This window comes from Gavia stellata, chromosome 6, assembly GCF_030936135.1.
Source record: "Gavia stellata isolate bGavSte3 chromosome 6, bGavSte3.hap2, whole genome shotgun sequence".
NCBI lineage: Eukaryota > Metazoa > Chordata > Aves > Gaviiformes > Gaviidae > Gavia > Gavia stellata.
Window position 1 is genome coordinate 35,983,960 of NC_082599.1, and position 19,947 is coordinate 36,003,906.

Consider the following 19,947-nt stretch of genomic DNA (forward strand, 5'->3'; position numbering starts at 1 on the left):
CAAAGCTAAAAACTGATTCCAAGATGAAAAGTTACATTCAGAATTCTTCAATCAAGATTTTGATTACACAACTTACTTTTTTTAAGTCACCATATTAAGGACTACAAGTTAGTTCTTGCTTGCTCTGGGCTTCTGTTCACTTTAAAGGTTTTGCTGGTGCAACCGTATCAGCAAAACCTCACAGGAGACAGAGCTTATACACTCAAAAGCATTCTTTTGCCTGATTTAATTTAAATCAGTTTCCCAAATAGAATTAAAGCTGCACCAGAGGGAAAACTTTTTAGCTGCTATCACAGCACCTTCATTAGGGTTTTTGCCAGCACAGCTATTTGGCTGGAGTTTTTGCAATAACTGACATAGCTATGACAGGGAAGAAAAAAAAAAAAAAAAAGATATGAAAGACAGCTCCTCCTCTGGTTCATTCTCAGCAGGAAAGAAAGCATTCAAAGCCAGTCAATGGCATTTGAAACACCACTTAGCAGACCTCGCAACTTACCAACTAGTCATGTTGTAAGCAGGTTTAAAAGTTAACCAGGAAATTAAAGCCAATGTATTTGCATCTATGGAGAGTTTAACAAAGGTGTTAGAAGGCATTTAAACAGTGTTTCAAGTTCTCTTGTGCTTTTAGGCAAAGCAGAGCCCTCTGTTAAATATCACAGAGGGATATCACCCAAATGCACACAACGCACTCGCACCATGGTCCATCACACTGACCGTCACCTGGTCACTCAGCTCTCCCTTTGCCCAACCCCTCTTTCTAACCGAGGTGGGGCCAAGTCTGCAAGTCAACCTGACTGGCTGGTCTCCTCCTCTTCACAGAGGGAGCACAACCCTAAACATAAAAATGACGGATTTCTGGAGGGTAGAAGATCCTCCACTCACAAACAGAGTAGAGTCAATACGATTAAAGATCCAGGAAACAGTAGGAATAATTGGGCTACATGCAGCACACTGGTAAGCTAATGGTATAAAATTAACACATTTGCCCAAGAAAGACATTTCAAGTTTTGCTATAGAAGGTGTATTATTCAGATTATCAGCAATATGATATATTGAGATCACTGAAACATGCATTCATTTGGGGTAGTTTATAAATGGCCAGGCTTAATCTTGGACCAAAGATCACTGACAGATTTTGTTTAAAGAAAAAATTTAAGTTAAAAACAGTAGTGGGAGGGGGGAGACTTCCATCTCATATTAAAGAGCCCACCATTTTCATTAAAAAGCTCCAATAACTGTTCTAGAGCAAGGCATCTGAAATTCAGAAACTTAACCCAGTACCTCCATTCACGCACATTTGCAGGTAGTTACTGCCAGTTTACCTCAGCAACACTTTTACTCCTGCATCTACTGCAGAGATAAAGCACAACACTAGCCAATCACCTACATTTTCAAGGGTAATCAGTGAAAAGTACTACTCATCTCCCAGGTGTTCCATTTGACAGTCTGGGTCTCAAGCAGCTGTTGAAGCTGAGCAGCAGCTTTGCAGGTAAGAAGTGGTACATGGGTACTGAGGATAACACACCCCTCATCTCCCAGGGGTTGAACCAGTGTCCTCGAAATACTCCAGTTGGACAGTAAAGACCTTGTGAGAAAACAAGTAATTTGTGTCTTTGGAGCAGTGTTTAATAAGGGCTGGTAATAAATAAGGCCCAAGGCAATGCCAATGAACAACAAGGAAAGCAAAATATTGAATAACTGATCACTGCTCATTAAATAATTCTGTTCACCAAATGAGACACAGATCCTTTGGGAACAGGGCGGGAATATAATTGCTCCCATAACAGAAGAATCTCTTACAGCATATGGCAAAAGAGCTGGATTACATTTTGCTGAGGCTATTTCAAAGCTGACATTTCTTAACTTTTACTCCGTGGACTTAAAGAGCATTTTATTACACAGAAAGCCATATTTACAAAACAGTAAGGACAGTGAGCAGCCAGACTAGTGAAACTTATGTTCCTATGGATTTGTCTCTCAACTTTTACTTTCTGCATAGATTTCCAATGCCTGAAAGGCATTTCGCTGAAGTCCCTCTCCATGGAGATCCTATCCAGGAAAGGGGTCTGGAGCCTTTCATTTTTATGCAACCTGAACATACTAAGTTCTTGTTGGTTGCAAATATCGAGACCTCTATTTCTGGGATGAGTTTTACTGAAATCAGCCAAAAAGCTGAATTGCTACCAGGGAGGGAAATGGCACCACCAGACAGTGCAGTTGCACAAGCCCTGTTTCTTCTGGAATCAAACCTCAAGATGTTGGAGAGATGAGCACCAACAATTTTGCGAATGTGCTGGTAGGCTCCGGATTGACATCCATCCCAACTCATTCCCTTCCACACATTCATTTGACGAGTTCAGACATTGCTTCTTTCCCAAAATGCTTCAATCTCCTCTGGCTTTAAAATATCTTAGACCAGAATCCCAGCACTAATACAAAGCCTTACATTAAATCAGTGCACGTGACTTCTCACTCTTCCTTAGGAGTGGTAGGGGAGGAAAAGACTAGGCTTTTTGTTTGCAACCAAGCTATGTACCTACCATGTTTTCACAACAAACGTTATACAGCAACAAATGGCATACATATATGTATACTTCTCCTGGAAAGAACGTTGGAATTTTTCTACTTAAGAACAATTTATAAATTGCTAAATGGTTCTATATGACTATAAGCACATTAAATTCAAACCAAACAGAAAAGTTCATTTGCCATTCTGGAAAACCAATCATGTCAGCAACGAACAATCCCTGGCCACCAAAGCCATATGATGACATGGAAAAATAACACACTGAAGTATTGGATGGGTTGTTTTTGAAGAAGTATTTGAAGGCAAACCTGCTTTAAAGTTCACATCTCTAGTTATAGACTAGAGATACTACAGTATCTGTAGTACTGTATACTAGATTCTCTAGTATACTAGAGATACTACAGTAGTATCACTTGTTTAAATTAGCCTAGATATTTATAGAGAAAACTTTAAAATAACTAATTCACCCTCTGATTAAGATAGTTCTCCCCATTTTATAGGCTGACTTGTTTTATAATTTGTTTTGTTCAAGTGATGAGAAGTGAGAAGAAGAGTTGGTAATTAAACACTGCTCTCCCAAGCCTTTTGTGGAACTGATGTTTCCTGGGTAGGTGGTCCCACGTTCTGCACTGATTTGGGCACACACAGGTGAATGCCAAGTTAATGAATTTTCAGTGATGCAGCAAATACAGTTCTGGTGCATTTCTTACAGAAGACACAAGCCCACAGCTTTTGAAAGGTCTCTTTGGCTGTTGAGCCTGGCCTTCACATTCCAACGTTTGACAGTTTTCACTAGTTTTTTTAAAGTATTGTCATACACCTTTATTTAACTGTTCTGAACTCATTTTTATCGATTTTGTGGCACAAAACATAGGGTTGTAATCAGGCAAGGTGATGGCTCAGCAGTCATTCAGCACCATAACAAGCCCAAAATTTTAAAGGCATCTAGGCACTGGTTGGGGGAGGTGGGGTGGTAAAGAAAAAAAAAAGGAAAAAGAAACCAAGAGATAAGTGATTAAGAACTGTCTTCTCGATGGATGCAAAATTCCTGTAAAACAGCATCTAGGACAGCACTTGCTATCAGGAGAGTCATCCCCGCTCCCTGGGAAAACCTGAGCCTCAGAGGAGAGCAAGTGACTGGTTCTTCACAACACTAGTGGCATTTGTTTCAGTCAAGGCTATCATCATTGTTGCAGTCCACCAAACACACATTAAATCCAGCTCCTTTTGTAAAGCAGATACTCACATTGACTGACCACCTCAGAAACTGAAGTCGAAACCACAGCAACACCACCTCTGCCTTTCCGCAAAGACCTCTGCCTTCCCATATGGCTGGGGATCTCCTTCCATGACCACAAGTTAATAACGGCTGTGCAGGTTACCTTTGTCAAAGGGTACTACTGGCACCTACTAAAACAACCCACAAACCATCTTTTATGCAAGAGCTAAAAGCCTTAGTCACTTAATGAGGACAAAGATTGAGAAAAATCCAGTGAAATTCCTCATTAAAAGGTGCCCTCCTCCCCCAAATCTTCTTTAAGGATTAATATTTAGTGGAAATGGAAAATGTTTCCTATTCATATACTGGCAAGAGCTGGTACACAGGAATCTCACAGTGTAGTTCAGAACTTTTTTATAAAACAAATTCATTAAGAAACTGCAGCAACTACTGCCTATTCTCTGCTAAGATGTATAGCAGCCTGGCTTATGTTCACGTGACACCTGCTCAGAAGTAAGAGCATCCCTATATAAAAATGAAACCTTTACAACAAATATTTTTTAAATAAGTCACCTGAGTTTTTCCCGTCAAAATGACAACTCACCGCTGTCCTCTCTTGAGGTCCCTATGAGAGGATGTTTGCTCAGCCTTTTCCCTTCTGATGCTACTGGAGATTAAACAACCTTAATAAATGAATACAGTAAAAGCACCGAGTCTTGTGCTGGAAATCATTCATCCATTGATAGAGTGATGACACTAAGCACTAGATGGAGGAACATATTTCACTACTGCATGCAGCTTGTACATATACCACCTTTCTTTTTTCCTCCCTGAACAGATACATTTGCATACTGAGAAGACAGATATAAATGGTATTTTTTTCTTCAGCATAATGATTTTTTTAAAATTAAATTTAAAAATATAGTTTTCATTAGTATTTCTGAAAACAAAAACAAAGCAAAAAATAAATATAAGCTTATAATCATACACCACTGAATTTTCAGTACTATCGCTCCTATGGCAACATTAGTCCTGACCCACGATGGCACGTAAAAGTATTAGTTATGTGAACCCTTATTCATTCATCAAGGATACACGCATGCACACACACACAGAGCTTTGTGCTTCATTGAAAGGGTAGAAAAAAATTGTTTCTTTTTGCAAGTATTCTAATTAAAAGTTGACCACTAGTGTCTTAACACTCAAAGTAATATACCTACTTATATCTGCAAAGACGCAGATCCTGACCTCCTCATATTGCAGCCTGCGTTTGAAATACAACATCAGTTACGAGACAGAACCAAACACACAGACCTCATTCCTGAGCTAAAAAATAAGATAAAAATTAACAGCTAGCCCCATTCTAAAACAATATACAGCCACTCCATAGATGTGAGGCCAGCTTTGCACAAAATTTCCCTTCCAAAATCCTGTAGCATGCACTAGATGTCTATACATGGGAACATTTTGGGGAGGGAAAGAGGAGGTGGTGTAACTTTTGAAGAAAACAGCCATAATTTAGGTGGCAGCATGTCACAAGGACATGGTCAGCACGTCCTGCTGGTTGCAGTCAGGGATCGATGCTGGCAGAAGAGGGTGTGCCCTTTGGCAAGCAGGTCCCAAGCTGCCTCAGTACCTGTGTGCAGTTGATTGGGTTGTCCGAACTGAACCACGGGCTCCAGGTTCTGTCGCTTGCCCTCTGAACTCCTCCCTTCCAAATATTCCATAACCCACCACAACGTTCAGTAATTGTGTGTGTCTCAGCAAGCATGCACATGCTTTGTAAAGCCCTCTCCAATTTCTGGGAAGAATGGTGGCAGGGGCACAGTTTTCGGGTTGGAACAACTCCCTTCTCCCAAGCACTTGCAGGAGAGTAGGAGATGGATGGGGTCACAGGGATGCCCTGGCAGTCCCAGCCTTCTCCTCACTACCCACAGTCCTAGAGAGCGAAGGGTAGTTTCCCCAGGCCCGTGCATGGCTCTGTGCTTACTGTACACCTCTCCACAAACCTACCGGGTTTCCCGCAAGTACCTGATCTGCCACACTGGCTCCCCTGCTCTGGCCACCTAAAGTTGAGGAGCAGCATCCTACTTTTTCTGCCAAGACAGCCTCATGCTTGTCCAGCTAGGAAAGAGAGGCATCACTATGACAGGTCAGATCTACAGACCTCCATTCCAACTAGAAGTCAATAACTGTGTACGTCTCAGATTTTGGGTGCTGTGTGCTCTGTCCAAGACTTGTTTCTCAAAAGGACTGCAGCATTCCTCCCCGATTTCAGTTACCAAGTTAATTTTGGATGCAGCTCTGTATTGAATATGCCGCAACTGCAGTACCAGCCTAGAGAAAAACCCCCTGCCACAACAATCAGACTTGGAAGACAGAAGGCGGCTCAGTTTCCCAACTGGGTGGAACCAAAAGTTTTGAACAAAAGCAACGTCCTCCAAGCAATGCATACCACACTTGTTTAGAACTGCTTATCAAAAATATCTCCAGATTGTGTTACAGCACCTACACCACGCAGCATTGCCGATACACACTCCAACAGGCACAGCAATGCCATACAGCCTATCCAGCGGGGAAGTAGCCAACTTTGCATGTTTTCTCAGCCAGCACTTCTAACCGTGAGGTTAGTATGTGTGTTGCAAAAAGTGCAGAAAAGATGCAATTGGAACTGGGGACCCACCGTATGCGGCAGCATTGAAAACTTAATGTCACAGTGTTTGCTCCACAAGTCATAGCTAAGAGCATCATTTACCCTAAACAGCTAAAACTCCAAAATACAAAGCTTGTTATCAGCTATTGTTTCTCAATGACTCCAAACAGCTTTCGATAACATCAGTTCTTGTTACTCCTTGTACTGCACAGGCTGACCAACACTGCCTTTTATCGGCTATCAGCACTTGCATACCACTCTGCCTCCACAGCCATTGCTGTCCACCACAGCCAGTTCCAAGAAGCAAAGCTAGGTCATGTCTGGGAAAACCATTCAGCTGGAACACCACCGTAGTCACTACAGAAAAGCACACACGAGCAGATCCTGTGGTGATTCTTCATTGCAATTTCTCACAGTTTTTTCCTACAAAAACCTCTACCCGGCCACTTCTTCTCTTAGGGGGTTCTAAATGGTTGCAGGGTTGCATCCTGGACCCAGCCAATATGAACTAACATGTTCTGTACAGAAAATGGACTCACCCCCTTAGAAAACCCAGTGTCTGTATCAAACTATTCACAAAAGCAAATCAAGGCTCATCCACTTGCCCTACCTCTTGAAGGCAACCAAACTCTGTATCATCAGTCAACCTGTATTGCTTCAGGTCCTCCTCCAACATTCATGCTGGACACTAATTCACCTGTTTCAAACTCAAGATGTTTTCAGTTATTGCCAGGTGATTTCTCATGCAAAACAAAATTTTATCTCACATGCTTCTTCACAGTCGTGGCTTATCTCGGTATTTCCTCAGAATTGACCTTAAAATTTAAGAAGTACAGTTTGAGGGAGGAGAAACTGTACATTGCTGTTTTCAACTTCAGAAGGGAGTGCACAAGTCCAGGAACCTGCATCACAGATGACAGACAGCTGAAAAATATGCATTGGGCTTCTTTCCATGGTATTTTAGGTACTTCCTTCTTACATTTTCAAAGAAGGAACTGGCACATGTAGCATTAATTTTTAACATTGCACCATAGGTTTCTTCAGAACTAGAAAGTCAACATTTTTCTTAATTACTGCTCAACAGAATTCAAAACAACAGAAGAACCTGAAGAAGAACTTGTTGAACAATTCAGGTTTTGAGAAAAGTTAAATAGCGAATTCAAGAAAAACATTGTTTCCTTCAGCTCCAGTGTACAAAGGAGACACCACTGACACAAGTTTCCCATCACATTTGTTTAGAATACACTAACAAGTAACCTAACACTTTGAAAGATTAAATACATGTGTTGCATTCAAGTTACACAGAAGTCATAATTACTTAATTATATGTACAAATATTATTTCATTTGTAATTTTGAATTAATGCATACCATAAGCATACTCTGCATCTTAACTGCTGATTTTAGTTAGCCACAAGGTGGCAGAAATTTCAAAGTTAAAATAAAAAGATCATTGTAGGCTCTTCCCAGGGTTTGGTTTTGTCTAACCTGCTATGGGTAGAAAGCGGGTAACAATACATTTATGTCACCAGATTAAAAATTAAGGAACACACAAGTCCTTTTTCTACCTGTGGTGGAAAAGCAAAATTAAAACTATAGCATAATATATAATATGGATGTTTAAAGGAAAAGGGTATACAACCATTGGTTAAGAAAGTAAAGCATTACATTTTAAAATGTTAATATCTAGATTAATATTTATCAATTACTGAAGATATAAGCAAGCATAAAATACATGGCCTAAAGTTCAAAAAGCCCGAATAAATTATTTTAGATATTTGGATTACGACCTTTTGTGTGTTTGGAACCAACATTAAGTTCTCTAATAAAAAAATAATTTCTAAAGGGAAAAATCATAGCAAAATAACAAACAAATAGGAGAAGAATGCAGCTGCTAACCAGAAGACAGACACAGAACAACCAACACTGTAGAAGGGCATCACAAAGCTTTTCTAAAACATGGCTCAAAATCATTAAGCAATAACTCCCATCCTCTGTAATTGGAAAATCACTAACTTTCTGCCCTCCCCAGGCAAATAATTTTACCCAAATTTTCCATTTTTGAAATTATTAACTTATTTTTAATCAAAGTGCAGGAAAAGTTGATGACAAAAAAGTAACAAACTAAGGTAAAGCACACAAGGCTCAGCAAGGGGAAGACCAAGAGACTTTCTTAAAAGTTAATGCTTACATGATCATTTTATCGATAAATTAATCAGAAGCAAAGTTGCATATAAAATAGCAACGACATGAATTCCAAAATGCAAGTTAGATGATAGTAACAAGTAAATAAGATACTTACTGTCTAGCCTGGTCCTTATTGCCATATGTTACATTTACAACTGCAGTCTCCGTGTCAGTGTTCACTAGAGAGGAAAACACAATGAAAAGAGGTTAGGTTCAGTGTGCACTCACTTCCCACTACAAATTTAAGAGCAATTTGAGAGCAGAGCCGTACCTTGCTCACAGTTCTCCACTGTTCCATACTGAGCTAACAAACTATCCAGCACCTATCAAGAAGTAAAAGAAATGACAGATTTCAATTTCAAAACAGATTAACAAAAACAAAGCCTGTAAAAACACTGAAATCTGTAATAATTTTATCAGAACATACAGCATTCAAGACATCTGCTCCAATGAGGAAGAAATGTTATGTATTTTGGGAAGAACAAACACACATTGCTTGTTTTCTTTCTCACATCAGAAAATCTGCATTTAAAACCTCATGAATGTGAAAATACAGAACATAATTCCAAGAAGTCACTATAAGTCCCCAAGTGCACTATAAGTCCCAAACTTTGAAAATAAACCTCCAAGCCACCTGTTCTCAGAGTGGGCTAAAGCAGAGGCAGGAAGAATTAGAGAAGAGCAAATCTGGAATAAAATCTTTCCATGTATCCCAAGCACATATATGTAACAGCCACTGTTTGGGGTTTGGGTTTTTTAGCTCCTAATACACTTAGGTCATACATAAAAATATTATCCTCTGATTTAGTGGGGGCTTGTCTACGTAGAGAAGTTAACCAGCATAACTAGCACATCAAGAGCTGTTCCACAATTATTTTGACAGTTTTCCCAAGACCCATTCCAGAGGAACCACTCACAACAGTATCTTCACAATTATTTGAAAGTCGCAGTTAATTTGTCCTTTGGTAGAAAACTAGGGAGGAACGAGTAAAAACATATGACAAGGGGCAAAAGAAGTCCCAATAAAGTAGTTTTATTTGGCATGATTTGTTTTATTCTTGTCAAATGGAGGATGAAGAAGGGGCAAGAAACAAATGAGACTTAGGAAAAACAAGGTGTCAGAATATTCCAGTAAGAACATTAAAATACCCACAGCTGTATTGCTTCTAAATTTCACATGGTATTTATCTTATTTTCTTCCTGGTGAGAAATAAGGTTCCAGAGAACAGTGACTGCAGCAGTAACTAGCACAGAACACAAGTACATCATTGTGGTTTACTGCATCCTAAAGTTTTGTCTCAAGAATTAAAATGATGCTGGAAAAGTTCACAATTTACACCAAGAAGTGAAAAAGTAAACTTGCAGTCTCTTCTGTTACTGAAGTGCCATTCCTCACTTCAGTTAGTCTCTTAAGGTGAAATGTCAGTATGAAAACCCTTTTGGGAAAGCAAGGAAACAAGGAAGCAAGGGCAGAAGGAAAGCAGTAGATATAGAAACACATCTGTGCACAAAACCCTAGTCCCTAAAAATTTAAAATTTGGAGTCTACATCCTTATGAGATTAAGAATTCAAAATTACAATTTATTAATCTACCGTATACTTTTACTACAATATAAAAGACATTTTTAAGATAAATTGCAGTTTATACGCCCAAACTTAATGACAACTTACATCAGTATAATTTCCAATATTTACCACCTACTAAAATTGAAATTGCACACAGACATTTCAAAGGTAAGCTTTCAAACCAGGTATTTAAAAGGCAATGCACTGCTCACCAAGTTTGAGCAATGCATTACTACTTCTAACTGCAGAATTTCCCCGTCCTTCTTGTACAGGGTCTAGTAAGTTTTCCTGGCAACTGTGTTTTCATAGACAAGTTGTTAATTGTCCTCTCCTCCTATAAGTAGAGGTTAGTCTAGTCTGGGAGTTTGCCTTTTCAATCCCCTAAAAAATAACTTTTCTGCTACTCCTCAGATCTGACAATTTGAAACTATGTAAGGAAAAAGCTTGCTTTGAAATTCGCTAAATATTACTGAAGCAGAGATGCTGCAGGGGATTAAAACACAAGTCTGTGGAAGATCCTTTTAAGACAATTGAAACCTTGTCACAGACAAGTGGGAGAGTTGTGAGGTCTTGCAGGTCTGCAGCCATACTTCTACACAAGCCAGGAGAGTCACCACGTGCCATTAGAGGAAAGCCTTCTTCCATAGATGGCTTAAGTGGTAATTGTGCCTCCGCTGAAATCAGCGGGTGAACAGAATCTCAGGTAGGGTCAGGGTTTTAGAACAAGAAAAGCAAAGCAAGTCTCTGGCTTAGAGATCCATTCCGAGATGTTTACTTGAAAGACGATACCAAAGAGTTCATTAGGCTGATAAAGTAATTTCTTTGTCCCTAAAGTGTGTCAACACCCATGCCATATTACACGGCAGACCGTACTATGATGTGAGCCAGTGTCTTTAGTTAGTTAAGACAAATTTTTATTACATTTGAACCATGCAGACCACCAGCTCATGCTCACTCTGCCCCAAAGCTGCATCACTTCAAAATCACAGAATTTCATTTTTGTCCTTAATCATACAGGAAAAGAGCAAAGCTGCAATGCCAGAGGTACCACAAGACTTTGCTGGATAATAATTAATTGATATTTTATAAGCTATTTCCATACTAAATTTATATTCTGGGCTAAGCATACCTTTACGTTAAGACCCACGTATTAAAGTCACCAGCTTCACCAAGAAAATAAATGCTTTAAAGCTGCATCCACACAACTTTTTAAAGATACTACATTGTGTCTAAAAACTACTACTTTCAGCATGTTTCTGATCAGCCATCAAAAACCTCTCAACACACTAGCCTTGCAACTGCTTCAAGAAGCCTAAGAACCAAAAGGCTCCTTTGCTGTTAATGCTGAGGAATAGCCCAGGATGGCACATTCAACATCCCACTCCTCTTCACCAGGAGTTCTCCGCTTATGCTGCTCCTTAATCCTCTTCTGAGCCGTTCTGTCAGAGACTGTGTCCGTCTGGGCTTTAATCCAAGTGATTTGAGTTCCCGTGTTCTTAAAAGAGTTGCTTTACCAAACAGATTTATGAGAAGTTTCCTCAAAGGATTGGAGCTTTCTTTAACCAAAACAAGAAACAATCCTATCCTCTTGGGTCAAAAACACTTGCTCTCTGCAGCACTGTCCTCAGTAGACACTTGTATTTTCATCACCATCAGTCTTATGCAGCAAGGTTTTAACTGCTATCAACACCACAGTGGTAGCCTTTTAACTAGGTTATATTTAAAATGCACTAGTAAAAAAGTTTCAGCAGCAGTTGGGGTATACGTGTGTGTGAGGAGCAAGCTTCATGGGTGAGAACACTTAACTGAACCAGACGATCCAGTTGGGAGAAGTCATTGCGACTGTATTCAATGCCAGATCCTCTATCGTAACTCACTTTCAAAACACAGAACTCAACTCCTGCATGTGTTTCTTGCTTCACATGTATTTACTGCAAGAGCCAGTTTCTATTCACATCCTTCATTTTTTCATATTTCTCTCTGCACTGCCTTTTCTCCCCAAATTTTTTCTCTAGCCCAAAGCCTCTAGTTCTGCTGCAAAACAAACATGTTTTGTTTAAGCTGCTCTTCCGTAACACTCTTCGTGTACAGCCTTGTTGGGCAATCAGAACAAAATTCAAAGCCAAGTTGGTGGTGCAGCAGCAATTCCGATGAGCAGCTGAAAAGAAAAGTTTATTTGTACAAATATTTAATCTAAGCTAGAAAAAAAAAAAGTCTTTCCTTTTCTTGAGCTCTCCTTCTAGCAGTTGTCTAAATTGGGTCTCCTGCTCCTGTTATAGCACAGATGTCTCTCTCACAAAAAGCTGCAGTCTTATACTGTGGACTTTCATTCATCAGGCTCTAAAAGCCAGTTCTGACTTCATTATAAACGGCATTACCCTACACCAAGCCCCACAAATCGAGGCTGCTTTACAAGGAAAAAAGAAAAAACTAAACGTTATTCTTCAGTAGAGCCAAGAGCTCGAAGCACACATTAAAATATCCCCGTTCTCATGGAGATTTCACGGTTTTAGTTGTAGCACCTTTGAACAAATCTGAGCAGTTGTTTTCTGCACTTCCAGAACAGACTATTTTATACACTTAATCTTATGGTGCTGTAGGATTTCTATCCTAGACTGTAAGCAACTCGGTCTCGAGACACCTGATCCATAAGCACAGTTGTCCATATTTTTTCTCTCTCACACATGTACTTAGCGATCGAAACTTCACAGTGGTACTGTGGAACCTGACGTTATTTTCTCCACTTGTGTAGAGCAAAACCATTAGACCACCACCCTTGCTTCCGTGACTCCTGTCATGTTGTTTGGGAGTTAAAATTAGACAACACAACTGAAATCACAAATAGCAGAGGCAAAAAAGAGACAGAAGGATTAGGGTCATTCAGTAAAAGACCACGTGGAAATTTTTGGCTGCAGAGACTTTGAGTGTTCCAGGTGATTTAACAAAAAAAGGGGGGTGGGGGAAGAGTCAGGCAACAATATGAGGAAAGAGAAGAAGTTGTTAGTGCAAGTGGCTTTTGATTTAAGAGAAGAGAGGTGGGGTGAAAGAAAATAAAAGAACCAGGTAAGGAAAGGAGAGGGTGGGCGTGCAGAGCAATGCTGATATCACTCCAGATAGCAAGCCTGGCTGAACCACTAATGCCATCTGCACACTTCAAGTACTCTGTAGGTATATTTATGTCCACAAAAAAAAATGCAATTTTTAAATAATTATACTAATGCAGCACAACTAGCCTGACGTGACCCCCACCAGGCCCTGGTGTGCTAAAATTTGCAATGCAGCGCAAGCAGAGCTGGCATTTTGTGACTTTGATGTGTGAAACAGGACCTTGGCAGAGCCGCCATTGCTCTCACAGCCCCACCAGCTGCCAACAACTAACGACTGCAAAAAGGGTCTTCAAAGTACCTTCTATTTGGCTTAAACTCTTCGTTGGTAAAAAAACTCAGCCCCAACAAGGGGCCCAGCTAGCATGGCTTTACAAGGAAAATTAAATATGAATAAACCCCTAATAAATGCCTGAGGAAGCAGTCATTTTTGGAAGGTGTAATTCGATAACACTGCATCACCTGTGTGGAGGCCATGGTGGATGGATGAGCTTTGCTTGAGGTCACCCAGCATACCTCCCAGCCTGGGCAGCCTGTCTGGACCACGGCCGCCAGCCAGAGCCCAAACATGGCAACTTCACCCATTTGCACCAAAAAGAAGGTCAGAGCCTGTTGGTCCCTTGTAAAGGCAGAGCAGCATGGACATGGACTACCCAAACCAGCATGTGGTCTGCAGGGACAAAGTTATTCCTCCAAAAACTTGTGAAGGCATTTGAATAGGCAAAGACAGTTTGCAATGGCTCAACGCATTGCAGCATGTGGTGATGGTGTTTTTCATCTTGTAGGCCCTCCAATACCCAGTTTACTGTCTCATGAAACCATGACCATAATCTGGAAGAATCAGAAAAATAAGTCTGGAAGCTGCTGAAGTCATTGTTTGCACACACCAGAAAGGCAGCGCCTGAAAACAATAACTCTGGCTTATTTACCACATCCCATACAAACCCTGGAGTGAATTCTTCTCCTGGGAACTTACAGTTATATCCAAATGTTCAAAACTATTAATAAGTTTACCCTATAATACGATTCTGTTTAGGTGGCATTACCAGGCTTTTAAGAATGTAAAGCTGAACCACAGAGAATAAAGCCAAAATTGTCAAAGGAACTACTAATTGAGTGACCAATTTGGACATTGAGGGCTTGATTTTCCACAGCGCTCAGCACGTCTGCATGTTCAAAGTGCAGCTTCAAAGCCACTTTCGGTAGCAAGAACATAGCACTTCTGCAATAGAGACCTGAGGCTCGTCTACAAGACAAACTGAAGGCAAGGCACGCTGTTAGCAACTAACAGCAACTTCTGCTTAAATAGTTTGCGCAGCACCAGAGACCAGAACCTGCAGAATACAATTTGCCATGGCAGCACTTGACTCCCCTAACCAAAAGGGATTTTTCTTCCTGAAAGTCCTCAACTTGCTGCAAAATTAAGAAAGTGTGTTGTAACTGGGGCACAACTCTTACAGACAAGTCATCTTCACTGCACACGCTGGACTTGTTAGTTGACAGCAGAGCCATCCTCAGGCCTGAGCCAATGTCTCTCCCTACAGTGCTAAGAGCAAATGCTAGGTCCCTATTTACCTTGCTCTAATTATGGAACATCTGAAATGCTCAATTGAAAAATAAGGAGGTAAGAGTATTCAAGAACAACATTTAAAAGGACCTGCCTTAAATCTTCTAAGTCAAAAATCACATAAAGTATAATTAGCATAATTTACATATGGAAGAAGGTTCGGTTCTAAAAAACAAAATAAGAGGAATCCAACAAGTGTAAGCAACATGGTAAACTGCTACAGGTAAAGATCAACATCAGAACTCCCTCTCCCTCCTTTGCTTAAATAAAAATTCATACAATGGAAAAAGTCACTGAGAAAGTATTCTAATGAAGCTCTGAAAATAGAAGAAATTGCAAAAGAAATTTTTGGGCTACAAAGTTAGCCCAGGTACTGAATGCAGCAGACAGAAAGTTCTGTGTGCTTTACGTTCCCACATTATATCCTAAGCTGGAAATAGTCTCTTCAATGTGTGATAAGGAGTAAAGATTACCGTGCATTACACTAAAGAGGTATAGGATGCAAAAAAAAAAAATCATAGTATCAAGTCTGACAAATGGCATTAAATGGTCTCCAAGGTTAAAAAAAAGTATTTGAGAAATGTTTAGAGAAAGGAAAAAAAAACTTATTAGGTGCATGGGTGGCCTCCTTCACAAAGAGATTAAAGGGAGCAGGATAATTCAGTTTGGAAAGGAGTGAGAGGGAATATGATACAGGTATTATGAAATAACGAATCATGTAGAGATGGCCAAATTGGCAGCTTCTATTCACCCTTCATCTAAATTAAATGAAAACAAGTTTGAAAACACAGAGAAATAAGTATTTATGCAACATTATCTAAATGCAGTTAAGCACCGCACAATATCTGCTACAATACTTTATTAATCTCCCTTCTCCTCACGCTAAAGGTGTAACTTCAAGAGCAGTTTCAGATAACATTAGAGTTTATGAACCAGGTTAGCACTAATGCAAAACCTCCCTGATTCAATACCCAACCTGATTTCCAGAAAATTAAAAAGCACCATCACGCAGATCGGTCCTTAAAGGCAGCAACTGCTGTTCTACACAGCTAATCCCTGTTCCCAGGATCTCTTCGTGGGCACTGCTCGGGCCCCCTCCTCCTCCCCAGGCAGACGTGCTACCAGGACATTTCTGCGGCTCGGCATGAGGGAAGTATCACATGCCGGGCTGGCAGATGGGTGTTGTGAAACGTAGTGGGAATCAGCAGCAACACTAGCTCGTGTTCATCTGCCTCCTCGCGCATTGAGGCGGCTAGTTTAAGTGGAAACACTCTCCACTACTCCTACGATCTCATTTGTAGTTTGCCAAAGGGAGGGGAAAAAAAAAACCAACTATAAAAGCATTACTATCCAGTGAGCATCCATTACCCAACTTTGACTAAATGATAGACTACGCAAAAGCAAGGGAGCCAGCAAATTTTAAAAGAATGTTTGGGAAATATGCCAGGATAAAGGATGAATTTTCTGCTTTACTCACAGCACTATATTGAAATACAATTGGTGCTTTATTGACAGTTTCGACACCTTCCTGCGGAGGCATCCAGCAGCGGTCTTTGTCAGGAAGACTGCTGCTCAGCCCGCAGTGCAACTTGCAATGTCCTGCTCAGTGCCATGAAACCCAGAGAGGAAACAGTTACGTTTTTCTATTCCCCCTCAACCTTTCAGTCCTCCAAATTTCATTAACTCCATATCATTACAGAAAATGTGTTCTTTTTAATTGGAAGATTTATCAGGGAGAACTGTATTTTCCTATACACTTTACTCTTTTTTCTGTGTGTGTGCACATGTGTGTGTGTGTGAAAGGCACTTTTCAAAGCTATTTTCTGCAGCTATTAAAGCCTTGGTGCCACTTCATTACTGCTCTACAGGGCTGGTACTAGTCTGATATTTTTTAGTTTCAGCATAACAATAGTTAGTTCATTTTTAAAAAAAGCCTTCTGTAAAGTTGGAAACCTGCAACTATAACAGAAATGTGAGACTAAAAATCAGTTTTTGAATAATCTTTTGGAAACGATCAACAATTACAAGTTCCAAGAAATCTCTCGACAAGAGCACAGGGATAACTTCATGAAGTGGCCACAGCTATGAAAAATATTCCTTCTGGTACAGGTGTGCTGGTGCATTGAAAAAAACAGAGCCAAGTCAGTGCTTGATACCAGGGAAAAATCTTTCCTGGGAAGATTGTCCCATATTCTAACATTAAGCATTTCCTCTAGGATCTGCTTATAACTATCTAAAAATGATAGGGGGAATCATAAAGAAAAATCCTGTAAAATGGATTTAGTTCACAGATTAATGCAGATAAAAATAAAGTATATTACAACTCAGATGGAGATCACATCCAAGATGTTCCCTCTATTGTGCACAAGACTCAAGATGACAAGCTTTCAGGAAAAAGTTAAGTCCTTAACAACCACTTCATTAATATCTTCGATCTCTTTATAACCAGGAAAAACTATAAAGAGATTGAAGCATTTCACCTGAGTTATATTTACAGGATTCCCCTTCCCCCTTTTTAAATTGGTCATAAGATGCATGCCATGCATTTGGCTTCCCAGTAGCAGCTGTCCCTACTAAGGGACACCACTGCTGTGGACCAGATATTTAAGACAAGGTTTAGCTGTTAAACAAGTCTCTAAAATACAAGAGACTACTGAAGGGAGGAAATTGTTACCTACATGTACAAAGGCTTACAGACCCTGGGCTGGGTCACTGGATATTCTCATACAAAACTTTCCCTCGAGCTGTCAGTGTCCGTCACCTACCTCACCTCCCCAGTTATTTTGCTGGCATGGAAAAAAACTCCTGTACCTGAATGCAGATCATCAGCAGCAATCTCATAAAACATGGGGCAGCTCAGTCTCTTGAGTAGTTGTAACAGCTACACCTGAAATCACTAAAGTCATCCCAACAGCTGGAGAAGACAAGTTTTTCTTAACGCAATTCTCCTGTTTTGTACGGCTATTTTCAGGGAGAAGGGAGGAAAGGGGACAACCTTATCTAGTCCCTGGTGTGGGGACTGGGCACTGAAAGAAGTAGAGGAGTTTGGAGCAGGGCTCAAAAATTCAAGCCTGGGGTCAGACAAAAATACAAGTTGTATACATTTTGAAGAGAGAAGAGATCTGGGTAAAGCAAGACCACCACCTTCCAGTATTTTAATTACTTGGAGCTGCAGAATCGGATTAAAATAAAGTCTACAGTAAAGGTCCCTACAATGCTAACACAGAGATGAAAGCTTTGCAAACAACAAAAATTAAGTGCTGTGAAAGCCTTCAAGCTGCAGACACATGAACCTTGGAACAGAGAAGTATCACAGGATTTCTGAGTGTGGAAAAATTCTGTGGTAAAACTCATTATCTAGCAGCTCATTCATGTAGTCATAAAAATAAAAGTATACATATTTTAAACACTCAAAACCAAGTTATTTATTAGAAAACCCTAAAAGTTAAAGAGATATTATTATGTAATTCTGTTAAACACGCTTTTAATCAAGATCGATGAGATTTCCAAGTCTAGCTTAAAGTATCCCGGCATTATGGCCAGCTCATGCACTAACCTGAAAGGTAAGGTTTAAGAGGATGTTTACAAAAACAGACTAACTTTTGAATGCAGTTATCTAAACTAGAAATTAAGATGGCAAGAGATGCACTATGCTAATACCCTTTGACCTATATATACCCAAACAAAACAATTCAGAGAGTGAATGCTGAGTGCTAGCTGACAGCTTGCAGAATATAAATTACTTTCATGTGTCAATTTTGAAGGAGCAATTGAATGACAAGTAAGATGACTGGAACAATTCAAGGAGAACAGCCATAGTTAAATGAGTTAACTATGTCTAACGTGGTTCAAGAGCAATCTCTGTTTCTATCTACTTGCATTCAGAGCCTTCTACAAAGAGAGGTGGAAGAGTTTTCTGTTTGCAGCCTTGGAGGATGTATTCAGTCACCAGCAAGCTCTCCAGCTCTGAAATTTATTGTACAGCCTCATTATTAATAAAATTAGAATATGTTTTCCCTTCTTAGAAAGCAAGAACAAGAGATGCAATCACAAAGGAGGCAAGTTTACACCGTTCCACTCGCTTTGTAGTAACTAATACTCTATAGTTGCACAGACCTGAAAACTGAAATACCCTTATTCCTCACAAGCACTGGAATTCATAGAGGAAAGAGGGACTACCAACTAACAAGGATGATATATAGGTTTGTGTTGTTTGTTGTTCTTTCAAAGAGAATTGCTTGCCTGGAATATAGTTAAAATCGCCTGCTATTCCTCAGGGCTACTTATGAAAAGCACAAGAAACCAAATACAATGCAACAGAGGTCTTCTTTATTCTTACTGGCTCCAGTGGCCCCACAGGAAAGTTTAGACCTAAGTCTCTGCCTTATATTTTATAGCCAAGTTTTCAATTCAACTAAATAATCAGCTCTGCCCAAGACATCAGGCTTTAGCAGCTAAAAAAAAAAAGCTATTAGAGCTGTCCTTTGTAAAAGTCACCCTTGTGCAAGCATCTGAGCAGTTTGGTAACACCAGGTGCTGGATTGATACACTTTGTTTTAAATAAAAACACCCCCACTGTTATTTTCCAGAAACCTGGACACTCAATTTCAATGCAACCTCTTTATGCTCTGAAACAGGCACTGCAAGTATTCAGATAAGAGGCTCCAGTCCTATTTCACCACTGCTCCATAAGTAGCTCCACAAGCTATCCTCCACTGAAAGTACTTTAACTCTCTACAGCAATATTCCCCTGAACATGAATCAAAAGCATCTGTAGTAGTAATAAATTAAGAGTAAAAGTGAACAATACTGCAGGGCACCGAGAAGTTGTATGCCATTTACCAGTTTCACATTTACTATACAATAAACTACCTCCTCTTGTCAAAACAACTTGTTCTCCTTTAAAAGCTTAAAAATTTAAATTTTTTGACATTTAAAAAGCCAGCACTGTTTAAAATAAGGGAAGTGGGAGTGTAAATCCCCAGTATAGGCCTGTATGAATGTACACTTCATTCTGATTTTTCACTGATTCATAGCAAAATACTCAGCCCAACAGAAGGGGAACTAGATTTTTCGGCACAGAGGAAAAGAGTATTCAGTGCTTTGCTATTGACATGGAAAGAAA

General features: G+C 39.9%; 1 protein-coding gene across 3 annotated transcripts in view; it reads right to left on the reverse strand.

The window, feature by feature from the left end:
- Positions 1 to 19,947, reverse strand: part of IGF2BP3 (insulin like growth factor 2 mRNA binding protein 3) — a 116,931-nt gene that overhangs the window by 35,667 nt on the left and 61,317 nt on the right. For all 3 annotated transcript variants that reach the window (XM_059818591.1, XM_059818590.1, XM_059818589.1), the window contains exons 4-5: positions 8,857 to 8,908; positions 8,701 to 8,764 (exon numbers count right to left, since the gene is read on the reverse strand). In XM_059818591.1, coding sequence (XP_059674574.1) covers positions 8,701 to 8,764; positions 8,857 to 8,908 — 116 coding nt within the window. The remainder of the gene's footprint in view (positions 1 to 8,700; positions 8,765 to 8,856; positions 8,909 to 19,947) is intronic.